Consider the following 14,803-nt stretch of genomic DNA (forward strand, 5'->3'; position numbering starts at 1 on the left):
GAGGCAGGTGGATCACTTGAGGTCAGGAGTTTGAGACCAGCCTGGCCAACATGGTGAAACCTCATCTCTACTAAAAATACAAAAATTAGCCAGGCATGGTGGCATGCGTCTGTAATCCCAGCTACTCAGGAGGCTGAGGCAAGAGAATCACTTGAACCTGGGAGGTGGAGATTGCAGTGAGATAAGATCACGCCACTGTACTCTCCAGCCTGGGCAACAGAGTAAAACTCCATCTCAAAAATAATAAATAAATAAATAAATAAATAAATGCAAGTAGAAGTCACTGTGAAGAAAGTTGGAGGAGTTGGGGAGGTCAGATGCCATCAGTCCTCTCAAGCAAGCACAGTGCTGTGGGAGCAGAGAGAAGCGGACAGAAATGCAAGCTGTGGTTCCGCACTGCCCCTTGGTGGGTGGGTGGAACTGACAGATTGCAGGTGACAGGGAGAGCATTTTAGAAGGGAATGGCGTGGACAGATGTAAGGAGTGGAACTACTAATTAGCTCGCATCTAGAGGGTTAGTGGAGGCCAGGCTACTGAAAGAGAATGGACATTCAATAGTCATTCCTCCATAGTATTAATTATAATAAATTCATAGGGTTAAAATGAATTGTCTGAGACACACTATATTAGGTGGTCTCAGAGATACAGTGTCAAGTCTCTTTTCCAGACAAGCAGCAGCTTCTCACTGTGTGACGTGCAGTCTTTGGAATGCAGGAGAAATGAAAGAGACTGTGACTGTGGCTTTGATGTCATATAGTTCCTTGCATCCTGCTCTGGTTCCATAGCTTGTTTCAGAAAGAGCAGCAAGTTCTTGTTTGCACGAGACTTCTTTATTGCTTCAAGGCCATCATTAGAGATTTTCCAGTAGAAGGTATAAAATCCCAATTAGAGGCCACTGTGGTGGGGATTCTAGGTAGGCAGGATCAAGTCCCCTGATCCTGGTGGTGGTGACAGTTAAACATTTACTATTGCTTATGTACAGGCTGGGTCAGGGGCTTCAAAGTGAATTGCTGGGCTCTTTCGTGTTGTTTTCCAACATCAACAACCAATTCCGAGTCTCTGGACAGCAACTGGGTTCAGCAATTCAGTTCAATCCTGACACTACCTACTTGGAGTCAGGGCACACTCCACAGCTTTACAGCTCAGCCCCACAAGAATCTCCCCTACTGCAGACACCAGTCACAAGTCCTGGGCCACCTGTGCCTCTGACTGAGTGGCTGGACATTGAGTTTCCACACCCCTTCTCTCAGATTTGATAATTTGCTGGAACGGCTCACAGAACTCAGGAAAATACTTTACCTATGTTTATAGGTTTATTAGAAAGGGTACAATTCGGGAACAGCCACATGGGAGAGATGTATAGGGCAAGGTATGGGAGGCCGCATGGAGCTTCCATGCCCGCTCTGGGCACACCACCCTCCCAGTACCCCCATATGTTCACCAACCTGGAAACTCTGATGGTTGTTCAAGGGTTTTGATAGAGCTCAATCTCCAGCCCTCTCCCCTCCCCAGAAGTTGAGAATAGAGCTGAAAGTTAGTCCTCGAATCGCTTGGCCTTTCTGGTGACCAGCCCCATCCTGAGGCTATCTAGAGATCCCATCCTAAGTCACCACATTAGCATGAACTCAGGTGTGGTCAAAGGGGGCTCTTTATGGATAGCAGAAGACACTCCTGTCACTCAGAAAGTTCCAAGGGTTTTGGGAGCTCTGTGCCAGGAAGCAGGGACAAAGACCAAATGTACTTAAATGTATTATATGATACCGGCAAAGTATAGGCTCGAACAAATTGCTATGTCAACTCCGTTGTTTGGTTTTTGTCTTTTAACTCTTCCTTTTCCACATCCATTCCAAACAAATGCATGCCATTTCTTCTTTCTTGTTTCTTAAACATTCTATTTTGAAATACTTTCCTACTTAACAGAAGGGTTGCAAAACTGGTAGAAAGAATTCCTGTATACTGTCACGTAGATTCACTAATTGTGAACATTGTTAACATTTGACCACGTTCTACCATTGTCATTCATATTCTTTCTTTCTGTCTCACTCTCTGCATACACACACACACACACACACACGTGCGTGCACACACATATATATGTCTATGTCTATATATGGCACACAGACCCATATATGGTACACATACACGATGTCTACATCATGCCCCTCTGCCGTGAATACTTTAGCATGTATTTCATTGGAACAGGTCTTAGAAAACCACAATGTGGTCATCAAATTCGGGAAATTTAACATTGATACAGTAATGTCTTCTAATATGTAGAACTTGTTCTCGCTTTACTAACTGTTGTGATACTACCCACATCTTTTTTTTTTTTTTTTTGCAATTTCTCCTCCTGATTTAGGAATCCACTTCAGGATCATGCATTGTGTTTCCCTGCCATTTTTTCCTTTTAAAAATGAATATTATGCATAATGGGCTGTGAACCCCACCACTGTCCCCTTGGTCACAGTATGTCCTCCTTGCTCTCTTGACTGTCAGGCTGGGAACCTCAGAATAATCTTTGGCTCCCTTCTATTTAAGACTTTCTTCAACTGTCCCTTCTGGAAAGGACAGGATGCCTACCTAGCTTGCTTGCGTGTGGCAGGGCAGAGGGCATCACTGGGGCCGGCTGGCTTTGACCTCTTGGTGTTTTGACCCAGTGATTTTAGCAATATCTAATCCATAGCCTTATGTGCCCAGAGACTTTTATTTATTTATTTATTTTTCTTTTTTTGAGATGGAGTCTTGCTCAGTTTCCCAGACTGGAGCGCAGTGGCACAACCTCGGCTCACCGCAACCTCTGCCTCTTGGGTTTAAGCGATTCTCCTGCCTCAGCCTCCCGAGTAGTTGGGACTACAGACAGGCATGTGCCACCATGCCCAGCTAATTTTTTGTATTTTTAGTAGAGATGGGGTTTCGCCATGTTGGCCAGGCTGGTCTTGAACTCCTGGCCTCAAGTGATCCATCCGCCTCAGCCTCCCAAAGTGCTGGGATTACAGGCGTGAGCTAACACGCCTGGTTTCCAGAGACTTTTAAAAAATATGTCCAGTGATGAACATTCATTAGTATCAAATGCATTGTCCAAAGTTCACATGAGGCTGATGAATCAAGTGGCATTCTCATTGGAGTATTTATATGTGTAACAGTCATTTTTAGTTATTGGAGTGTCCTCATCCTCTATCCAAAGGTGTAGATAATAGGATTAGTGGCAGTTAATGGTTAGAAATAATTAGAATAAAGGGATAATTCTTTCAGAATTCTTTCAGAACATGTTAAAACCCCAAATAGAGATCACATATCTCTAATTGGAATATCTGAATCTCCACCAGATCCAACAGATCCTGGCTTGATATAGCTACTGCACTAATGGGCCTCTCTGGATGTCATTTTTCTATGTTCTCCAGATCTTAATGTTGGACAGACTGTTTCTTATACTGGCCCTGATTGAGATATGGAGATATTCTTAATCCAGAAGCTGTTTCTGAGGGTTTAATTGGCATTCTTCCTCCCCCATTAAGTATTGATGAAATTAATTTAACTTCTTCATGTCTAGTTTCTAAGTTCTTGGCAGGCACTTCAGCGTCACACATGTGCTTCTTAAAATATGTATGTACATTTTTGGTAATCAAACTATAGACTTGATACATAAGTTAGGATGTGTCTGTCTGTATGTAGAGAAAATGAAACTGAACCTGGCTCATGTCACTAGAAGGTCCAGCCGTAGGGTAAGCTTTTGGTGTTGGTTTGATTCAGAGATTCACGAAGCTGTCGAGGCCCTGCTTTCGATGGCGTTGGCTTCGTTTTCAGACTGGATTCCCTCCTGGTGGCAGAATAGCTGCAGCAGTTCCAGGCTTCCAATCCACACAGCACACTGTACAAAAGCAGAGCAGGTTGGTTTCTCTGCCAGAGTCCTCCAGCGAGTCTTTTCTGTCATTTTACTAGCCTGAATTGAGACAGTATGTCCCTTCCTGAGCCATTCCCTGTGTTCAGGAGAATGCACACAGTGATAGACTTAGACCTAAACTATTGGGCTAATGAATAATTAGTGGCAAGAGAAATAGGATTGCCCAGAGAAGAATGGGACCACGCAGGATCTTTGGAGGCACCGGCTTCCCTGATACACTTGAGCCACATGGGGGATGGGGATGGGATGGAGACCTGAGTGAAAATTTGGAGTGTTCTTAGGAAGAGGGAGAGGAGGGGTAGATGCTGGGCAGGCAACTAACACAGTAACTCTTCTTTTTCTTTTTTTTTTTCATTTTAGGTATATGCAGAGTTTTCTTGAACTTTTAGAATATGAAAATAAGAGCCCTGAGGATCCACAGGTCTTGGATAAGTAAGTATGGTACCACTTACCTGAAAGTAAAAATATCTAGATAAGAAAGATTTTGGTAAATGTAATTCAAGTCATTAAGACTCAAGGAGTATGATGTGGACAAAAGCATTCATTTTCTTAATGAGTAATGACTCAACATTGAGTTTTTTTTTAATTCGAGTTAAGAATGTAACACAATACAAAAGTAATAATGACACTTTCAGTTTTGCTTTTCTGATCTAATTCTTAATACCTTTACCCAAGGTGAACTGGGCACTCACTATGAATACTGCAGTAAATGTTCCATCTAGTGGTAGTTTTAAGAATGCAGTGGCCTTTGTATATACATGAATTTATCTACTCAATCCTTTACAATTAAAAAAAAAATTTCAACAGGATATTACATTTGAGCTCAAAAACTGTAGTGGTTTTGTTTTGGAGAGGCATAAAAGAGTACGTTTTTTATATAGCAACCTGAATTCTATTGTATTGCTCCCATTATGCATAGACTGGCAAATTATGCCGATGAGATATTTCTGTTTCTCATTTTTATTTATCCCAGGAACACTAACTCTAGCTGTGACTATGTTTTCCCCTCCAAGAGAAATTAAATATCCCTTTCACATTAATCTCTTCCTGTTTCATGTATATGTGAGTGGATGCATATGGTAGGCCTGTTGTACTGAGGAATTTCTAAGTATAAACTAGTCCACATAGTTGTGAGACTGAACACCTGACTTAATAGATGTTCCATAAGAAGAACTAGGAAAATACCATGTTATACAAGCAACCTTAGGAGGTATTTAACCCAGTCCTCTCAATCCACAGATAAGGAAACTGAGGTCAGAGATGTGAAGTGACTTGCCCAAGATTGTGACCATTCATAGCAAAGCTGGACCTATAAGTTATGTTTTCGTTTGAGCCATGAGTAGCTAGTTCTAGTCTAGTTGTAAACTAAAATTCAAAGGAAAAACAAAAGCCCTCACCTATTTTATACTTTGTTGGGTGTTTTGTCTAATAGATCTGTGAAATGTGGAAGGCGGGGAAGCATTGGGTTAGAGCCCCAGATGTAGCGTTTTCCTTGATATAAGCCACTGCTGTCATTTAAGCGATCAGTATTAAATGAATTCAATCCAGGAGCTTTGTTTTCTCAAAAGTCGTTAGCTGGTAATCATTTGGTGGAAATCGGAAAACCTAGGGCTGACCACTCTAGCTCCAGATTTTAGAACAGATTTGTAGAAGTATAGTTGGTCCTTTGTATTGGCAGGTTCCACATCCTTGGATTCAACCAGCCGCAGATCGAAAAGATATTCAGGGAAAAAAAAAAAAAGCAATTAAAAAATAACAATGCAACAATAAGAAATAATACAGATTTTTAAAATACAGTTTAACAACTGTTTAAATCATATTTAGATTGTATCAGGTATTATAACTAGTCTAGAAATGATTTAAAGTATCAGAGAGAATGTGAGTAGGCTGTATACACTGTTTTAGACAAGGGACTTGAGCATCTGAGGATCTGGGTATCTTCGGGGATCCTGGAACCAGTCCCCTACAGATACTGAGAGACGACTATACATGATATTAAATTTCTGCTGTGTTTTTCCTGGAGTCCCGTCTCAGTTTCTGGAACAGGTTATCAGATGCGATTTATGGTCATGAGCCTGCTTTGCAAACTGTCAGTGCTTAATCCAGTGTGTGCTTGACCATCGCAATAATAGCTGAGCTCTCACTCCGTGAGTTTTGTAACTTGCCTAGGTTCATGTAGCTAGTTACGATAGTTGGCATTCGAGAAGTATGATGTTCTTGGTGAAGGAAGGAGTGAAAGGTGAGCGAGTACCATGGTAGCAGCCTTTTCTGTTTACCAAGAGGTTGTATGGGATCACCAGCAGGGAAATCATTTTAGTAAAGCAAAAGTAGCTTAGAAGACAAGCATGTTGATCGTTTATGATAGAGTTTAGAAGAGCCCGGAAGATTAGAGGAGAATTCTGAGCATTGAGCCATTGAGGTAAGTCTCCCCACTTCAGATAAGTTGAGGCACTTCTCTACTATAATGAATCGTTTCACTTTAGTAATATTTAACTTACAAATACATTGCAATGAGTATTAAAGGACAAATTGTCCATTATAAAATTTTTTGTGAATAATCATGGCCTAATTTCAGAGTTTTACATCTTTATTGTCATTGTATGTATGTATTTGTTTCAGAAATATTTCATCATTCAGAAAAATAAGACTATTCAGATAAGTAAAAAAAAAAAAGCCACCCCAATTTCTACTACCAGGGGACAACAACTATTACTATTTTCCTTTCTTCCATGCTTTTCCCTAGGCATGCATATATTTATATGTGTAAAATATTTTTACAAACATAACAAGTGTCAACATTGTAGATCTACGCCATTATTAATAGTGTCATAATATTCATGTTAATAGTCCATCTTCAGATAGTTCATGCAATTTGATCGTCTATCACTGGATTTTAGACTGGTTTGTAGTTTTCGTGCTACTGTAAACAATGCTTTAAAGAACAACTTTTAAATACATCTGTTGGCCGGGCACGGTGGCTCACGCCTGTAATCCCAGCACTTTGGGAGGCCAAGGTGGTCAGATCACCTGAGGCCAGGAGTTTGAGACCAGCCTGGGCAACATGGTGAAACCCTGTCTCTACTAAAAATATGAAAATTAGCCAGGCATGATGGCGGGCACCTGTAATCCCAGGTACTTGGGAGGCTGCAGGAGAATTGCCGGAACCCGGGAGGCAGAGGTTGCAGTGAGCCAAGATTGTGCCACTGCACTCTAGCCTGGGCAACAGAGCAAGACTCTGTCTCATAAATAAATAAATAAACACACAAACAGCTGTTCACCTTGTCCAGTTATTTTCCTAGGATCAATTCCTGGAAGTGGAATTATTTTCTTTGGGCTTTTGCTATATGTTGTTAATTGTCCTGAGAAGTGCCTCAGTTAAGCCCCAAACTCTAACTGATGCTGATACATGGAGAATAATAAGTATCACGTTTGTTTTAATTTGCTTTTCTTATTTGTAAGGGTGAAGTTATTGGCATTTGTGCTTCTTCTTTGGTAAATTTTGCATTGATAGCAGATCCTTTGCCTAGTTTTCTGATGGGGTGCTAGTTTTTTCCTTTTCTTAAGGTTTTTTTTTTTTTTCCACTTAATTTATTAATGTGTGTCCCTATAGGATTGCTAAAATTGTACATAGTCATATCATTTGTTTCTACCTTTGGTATTAAGCTTAGAACAGCCCTCCTTATCCCAAGATTATATACTTATTCACCTGATTTTTCTGTTATCATTTCTGTGATTTCACCCTTTTACATTTTTAATCCAGTATTTGGTTTAAGTCTTGAAATTAGGATGTGACTTAAATTGTTAGCCCACTGTTCCAGTTAACTTGATTATTAGTTTGATTGTTTACCTACTGATTTGCAATGTCACTTTCTCAATATGCTCAATTTTTATATATACATACTCACTCATGAGCCTAGTTCTAAACTTTTTGTTTAGTTCTATCGACTGACTTGTCTTCTACCATTCTTAATGTATTTTCCCCTATGCATATTTACAATAATAAGCCAGATATTTGAATAGTTGAATTGCCTGTGTTCTATCTGCATTTCATCACTATATTTTACTGCTGCAAGATATTTATTTCCAAATTTTACTCTTAAATTGTGTGTATGAGACACTTCGGGAGGCCAAGGCGGGCGGATCACGAGGTCAGGAGTTCAAGACCAGTCTGGCCAATATGGTGAAATCCCGTCTCTACTAAAAATATGAAAATTAGCCAGGCATGGTGGCGTCCACCTGTAGTCTCAGCTACTCGGGAGGCTGAGGTAGAAGAATTGCTTGAACCCGGGAGGCGGAGGTTGCAGTGAACCGAGATCGCACCACTGGACTCCAGCCTGGGCGACAGAGTGAGACTCCGTCAAACAAACAAACAAAACCCAAAAAACAGTGTGACATTATTTCTTTATTCATGGAAGCTATTGCTTTGAGATTCCATTAATCAATCCTTGGAGATTTTGGGGGATTGTCCTCATGTTCTCAGAAGAAATACTGATATGTTCTGCAATTCTTTATTCAACTTTTATAGAACCTGTATTTATATGTAATCACTTATCCAAAAAGTCAGTGGATTCCTAAAAGGGTATTTGAGCATTTTTTTTCTGTACTAGAACCTTTTACTTTTTGCACCTCTGAAAGAAGAGTTTCTGTAGAAATACAGTTGCAAGCAAAAACTTGGCTCATACTTTTAGTTTCTTGTGAGTGGTTCCTTGTTGTATGTAGTAAGAATAATGTCTTTACTTATAAAAATACCAGCAGACAACTAGTCTGGGGACAGAACTGGGAAGTCTGCATCAGCCCATGAGATACTAAGACTGACCACGTTTTGTTTCCCTCTCACACAGCTTTCTACAAGTTCTGATTAAAGTCAGAAATAGACACAATGATGTGGTTCCTACAATGGCGCAAGGAGTGATTGAATACAAGGAGAAGTTTGGGTTTGATCCTTTCATTAGCACTAACATCCAATATTTTCTGGATCGGTTTTATACCAACCGCATCTCGTTCCGCATGCTTATTAATCAGCACAGTAAGTTGGGGTTTGTTGGTCCAGTTTTGAAAAGGTAACCATAGTGATTTCTCCCAAATGTTTTCCTGTTGTTAATTTACTGACCTGCATTTTTGGTTGTAGAAATTTCATTTCTAGTTTAGTTTTTCGTAAGTGAATCCTAGCCATTAAAAAGCTATTAATTTGTATTCTTGGTTAAAATAAATTTTTGAAAGGCTTTTATGAGGCTCACATTAGAGACAGGACCACTGCGTACCTTTTAAGTCTCTGCCGATACAGTCCTGATGGGGATGGGGGACCGCCTTTAATGGCAGCCGGGCCTTCATCTCTGAATACTTTTATGTATCTCAGATTGTATTCTTTTCTTTATCCCGGATGTTATGTGTTTTCCTTTTTAGTTTGAAAAACATTAACAGTGGGAATATTGAATTGGATGTTGGTGATAGGAGCCATCAGTTCTTTATTTCACAGTGATCAGTGAAGTCAGATTAAGCCAGACTGTCAGCCCATAATCTCGTACTGAGAGTTTTAGTCTGTTCTTTAGGGTACTAAGCAGATATGAAAAAAACAACTAAAATTCCCTACACATAAAAAACTTTTTGGCTTATCTTCAGCACTGTCTCTTTGGCTGATTTTATAATCCTTGAGGAAAAGCATCCACATGTCTAGAGCATAATTCACCCTGTTTGCTGCATTACAAAGTGGACAAAGTGTCTTTATTTTACTAATTTGATTTATTTGGATAAGTGAATGTTACACAACTATTAAATGTGGCTTTATATTAAATGTATATCCTCAAAATGGAAATGTATGACAATTTACAGGAATAAAAGAGCCTAAATACTATTCAACTAAATACTTAGATAACTCCAATTGCTTTCTGATCTAAATACATGTGTACACATATATACATGCATGTTTTTAGGTCATTAGTTAAGCCTACACACCTCTGTTTTTCTTCACCTTAATCAGTTGGAACTTTATTAATTGGCCTAATGCCTGTATTTATCATTTTTCATAGTTTAAAATCTCCCCTATTTTATTTAGGCGTCCTTCTTTTGTTAGTCACAATTTTTGCTTTGTTTAAAAATAGCACCTATAAATATTTGGATGCAGATTGCTTTTTTCTTTGGGGCTTATTTTGGCTTTTATTCAGAAACAAAATTTTGCAAATCTTGTATATTGTGAAATTATCCGAGTGTATTTTTAAAAATACTTGAACAAGTATTGTTTGTGTACACAACATCGAAACATAATCTTCTTGGGGGAGGCATCTGAAATGCTGCCAGCAAAGATATTTTACAGGCTTGTCCAAATGGTATAGACTACGTGTTCTAAATATTTAATAAAAGTAGGAATAAGTGTCTGGAGTAGTACTAAGAAGGTGGGTATACTTGACTAAGGATGAAAGGAAGTTTCTTCATCCATGTCACATTGGGAGCGGAAGAATGGGTTGAGCACCTGGCACATGTCACTACTTTAGAACCTGCTGACTGCAGCTGACAGACCTTAAAGCACATCCTCCTCCTTCATTGACCAATAAGAGTTGCTCACCCATCAATTGTGTGTATTCCATTGCTCTAAGTTGCTGTGGATGCTAAAATGATTTTTACAAGTAAGAGATCCTTTCTAAACATAAGCCCCTGTATTTCCCTGCGTGACCATCCCAGCCTGCTGTGTTTTAATCCCCTCCCTTTCCTTTTGTGTTCGTCTAGCACTTCTGTTTGGGGGTGACACTAATCCTGTTCATCCTAAACACATAGGAAGTATCGATCCCACCTGTAATGTGGCGGATGTGGTGAAAGGTAAGGAGACCGTTGTAATGGTATCGATTACATTACAAATCGGATCGTGGTTTATTTGAGGCAACTTGTCTATAGGGTTATTTTGCAGTGCAGTCTGCTGATTCATCAGGTCACTCTGGGCCCAAGCCACCTGATCCAGATGAAATGTTCTTTCTAGGCAGTTCAGGAAAGATGCATAATTGGTAATGCTCAAAATGTGAGTTTCTACTTTATTGATTAGAGTTTCATTTGTAGTTCTGTCTCAAACAGTAAACCTTTAAGTAAGACTCTGAGTGCCACTGTTATCTGAAAATTTCAGAGAATCCAAATTCTTGTCATAAAATTAGGTTGAATTCACATGTCTATAAAATTTAAACATCTTTCTGTTGTTCACATCTGGCTTTAGAATTTATGTGGCATGTAAGTTTCATGGGTTCATTGGACATTAAGCTAGACATTGTTCCAGTATCCTCTGGGAAGAACCAAGCCCTATATCTGTAAGTCCCTGGTACCCAGGCACTTTGAATTTGAACAGCAGTTTCTTCATTATTTATTCATTTAAGATCAATGCTGTCTCCAAGAAACCTTCCTGGTTGTGAGCGATCCACCAGGTACCTCTTCAGTTTTCTTCAGTGTTACGGTTACTTTGTGCAACCTCATATCCCCAAATTGTCCCTTTCTGCAGATTATATCTCCTGTGTTAGCCTTTATCTCACTTCTCTAAACACTCACCTCACAAGTTTCATGGGTGCAGTTCTCTCTGATCTCCATCAAGGATCTTTGTTGCTCCTCAGCAGCCATGGCAAAGGAAAACCTCTGCAATTTGTTTACCGTGGGCATTCCTAAACCCAGGGAGGAGGACCAGACCTGTTGGTTTTAGCTTAGCCTAGGATTGTCAAGCTGCGCTGGCCTTTGTTGAGTCACAACACATTTACTCACGTTATTTCAGTTATAAGGTGAATCAGCCCAGCCTCAGCTCTCTAGGAATCCTATTGGTTGCTCTCTCACAAGATAACTTTGTGGTTCATCAGAACCTCCAAAGGCCTCCAGGGGCAAGGAGGAAAGGGTCAGTCTTATCATAGCTTGTATGTTCATTAGGCCCTAGCTCAGTGCCTTTTATGAAACAGAAAACTTGGTTCAGACAGTTGATTACCCCTTTGAGAAAAAGGCATAATTTAGAAAGCAAAAGTGCATTGTGATATATGGTATGTGTGCCTTTTCTCTTGAACTGTAACCAATTTGAGGTCAGGGTTTGTGTCTTACATTTGTTTTATAACTTGCATAGAACCAAGTGTAGTGCTTGTGTAGGTGATTAATAAATATTCCTTGGTTTGATACATTTTAAATCTTTTGAAAATATACTTTTAAAAACAGCTTTATTGAAATATAATCTCATATGGTAAACTTCACCCATTTAAAATGCTCAATTCAGTGGTTTTTAGTGTATTCACAGAGTTGTGCAACCATCACTACAATCCAATTGTAGAACATTTTCTTTTTTTTTTCTTTCTTGTTTTTTTTTTGAGATGGAGTCTCTGAGGCCCAGGCTGGAGTGCAGTGGCGCGATCTCGGCTCACTGCAAGCTCCGCCCTTCGGGTTCAAGCGATTCTCCTGCCTCAGCCTCCCGAGTAGCTGGGATTACAGGCGCACGCCACCATGCCTGGCTAATTTTTGTATTTTTAGTAGAGACGGGGTTTCACCATGTTGGCCAGGATGGTCTCGATCTCCTGACCTCGTGATCCACCCGCCTTGGCCTCCCAAAGTGCTGGGATTACAGGCATGAGCTACCACGCCAGGCCTGTAGAACATTTTCATCACCCCAGAAAGAAACCCTGGACCCGTTAGCAGTCACTGCCTTCTACCCTTCTGTCTAGCCCTAGACAACCACTAATCTACTTTCTGACTCTGTATAGATTTTCCTATTATAGGCATTTCATATAAACAAAGCAATATAATATATGGTCTTTGGTAACTGGCTTCTTTCACTCAGCATAACATTTTCAAGGGTCATTGACATTGTAGTATCTTTCAGTACTTTATTCCTTTTTATGGCTGAAAAATATTCCATCGTATGAATATAACACATTTTATTTTTCTCTTCATGTTAGCTGGGTGATCTTAGACTCGGTTAAGTAACCTCTTTGGGGCTTACATTCTTCATCTGTAAAATGATGCTCTTGATAATTCACCTATATTGTAGCGTTAAATAAATTCATTTTTGTAGAACTCCTAAAGCGATGCTAGTACACAGTAAAGGCTGTAGACAGGTTTACTAGCAGCAGATAGTCCTTGGGTGTCAGACACATCATTTGGCTTCCCATTTACGCCATTGATTCTATAATAGGTTGGTGCCTTTATTTTGTTTCTGGCATAAATTATAAAATATTTTTAAAAGTCGGCCGGGCGCGGTGGCTCAAGCCTGTAATCCCAGCACTTTGGGAGGCCGAGACGGGCGGATCACGAGGTCGGGAGATCGAGACCATCCTGGTTAACACGGTGAAACCCCGTCTCTACTAAAAAATACAAAAAACTAGCCGGGCGAGGTGGCGGGCGCCTGTAGTCCCAGCTACTCGGGAGGCTGAGGCAGGAGAATGGCGTGAACCCGGGAGGCGGAGCTTGCAGTGAGCTGAGATCCGGCCACTGCACTCCAGCCTGGGTGACAGCGCGAGACTCCGTCTCAAAAAAAAAAAAAAAAAAAAAAAAAATTTTAAAAGTCATTTCAGGCTTTTATAAGACAGTTGGAAATTTGAACACTGGATATTTGACATTAAAAATATGTTAACTTTTTAAGTGTGATATTGGTATTTGGTGGTGTTTTTATAAAGGAGTACTAGCTTTGAGAGAGGTATTTTAAAATATTTACACATGATATGAAATGATGTGAGATTTGCTTAAAAGTTATGCACAGGGAAGGGAGTGAAAAGGACTGGGCATTTGTTGAAAATTCTTGAGGTTGTTGATGGGCACATGGGGTTCATTATACTATGCTCTATACTTGGGTATGTGTTTGGAATTCTTCACGGTAAACGTATTAGTCTGTTCTCATGTTGCTATAAAGAACTACCTGAGACTGGGTAATTTATAAACAAAAGAGGTTTGATTGACTTACAGTTCTGCATGGCTGGGGAGGCCTCAGGAAACTTACAATCATGGCAGAAGGGTGGAGGGGAAGTAAGCACGTCTTCACTTGGTGGCAGGAGAGAGCAAGCGAAGGGGAAAGTGCTACACACTTTTAAACAACCAGATCTCGTGGGAACTCACTATCATGAGAACAGCAAGAGGGAACTCTGCCCCCCATGATCCAATCACCTCCCACCAGGCCCCACCACCAACACTCAGGATTGCTATTCAACATGAGATTTGGGTGAGGGTGCAGAGCCAAACCATATCAATGAAGTTTTAAAAACACTTGTTTTCATCATCTTATTGTCTCTCCACAAATAAAGTCTTTCACTAATTTTTAGGGAGCTTTTAACCAAGAACAAATGCAACCAGATAAGTAACAGGGAGTTTTATGAAACTGTTATCACTTCTATAGAACAGAGAGATTAAGTGGTGCTAAAGTGAGTCAGAGGTATCATAAGAGAATGTGAGGAGGAATCGACTGTGACTTGACTTTTAACATGGAAAGAATCTATCGTTTTATGGCACTTACTCTCTGTGTTTCTCTTCTCTCATATTTAGTACATATTACCCGGCCTTGTCATTATTTGTACTTTTTTTTTTTTGAGACGGAATCTCGCTGTGTTGCCCAGGCTGGAGTGCAATGGTGCGATCTTGGCTCACTGCAACCTCTGCCTGCTGAGTTCAAACAATTCTCCTGCCTTAGCCTCCCAAGTAGCTGGAATTACAGGCACCTGCCATCATGCCCAGCTAATTTTTGTATTTTTGTAGAGATGAGGTTTCACCATGGTCTTGAACTCCTGACCTCAGGTGATCCTCCCACCTCAGCCTCCCAAAGTGCTGGGATTACAGGCATGAGCCACTGTGCCTGGCCTATTTGTCTCTCTCTAACTAGGGTGTCAATTTCTAAAGGTCTGGAATTATTCTTATATGCTTTTGCATCACTCCTCTTAGGGTCAGAAGTTTTGTACCAAAAAGTAGCTGAAGATT

General features: G+C 40.2%; 1 protein-coding gene across 1 annotated transcript in view; it reads left to right on the forward strand.

The window, feature by feature from the left end:
- Window positions 1–14,803, forward strand: part of PDK3 (pyruvate dehydrogenase kinase 3) — a 73,917-nt gene that overhangs the window by 29,296 nt on the left and 29,818 nt on the right. Inside the window, exons 3-5 of the mRNA XM_015127111.3 lie at window positions 4,262–4,333; window positions 8,743–8,927; window positions 10,622–10,711. Coding sequence (XP_014982597.1) covers window positions 4,262–4,333; window positions 8,743–8,927; window positions 10,622–10,711 — 347 coding nt within the window. The remainder of the gene's footprint in view (window positions 1–4,261; window positions 4,334–8,742; window positions 8,928–10,621; window positions 10,712–14,803) is intronic.

The sequence above is a fragment of the Macaca mulatta genome, chromosome X (assembly GCF_049350105.2).
Source record: "Macaca mulatta isolate MMU2019108-1 chromosome X, T2T-MMU8v2.0, whole genome shotgun sequence".
NCBI classification, from domain to species: Eukaryota; Metazoa; Chordata; class Mammalia; order Primates; family Cercopithecidae; genus Macaca; species Macaca mulatta.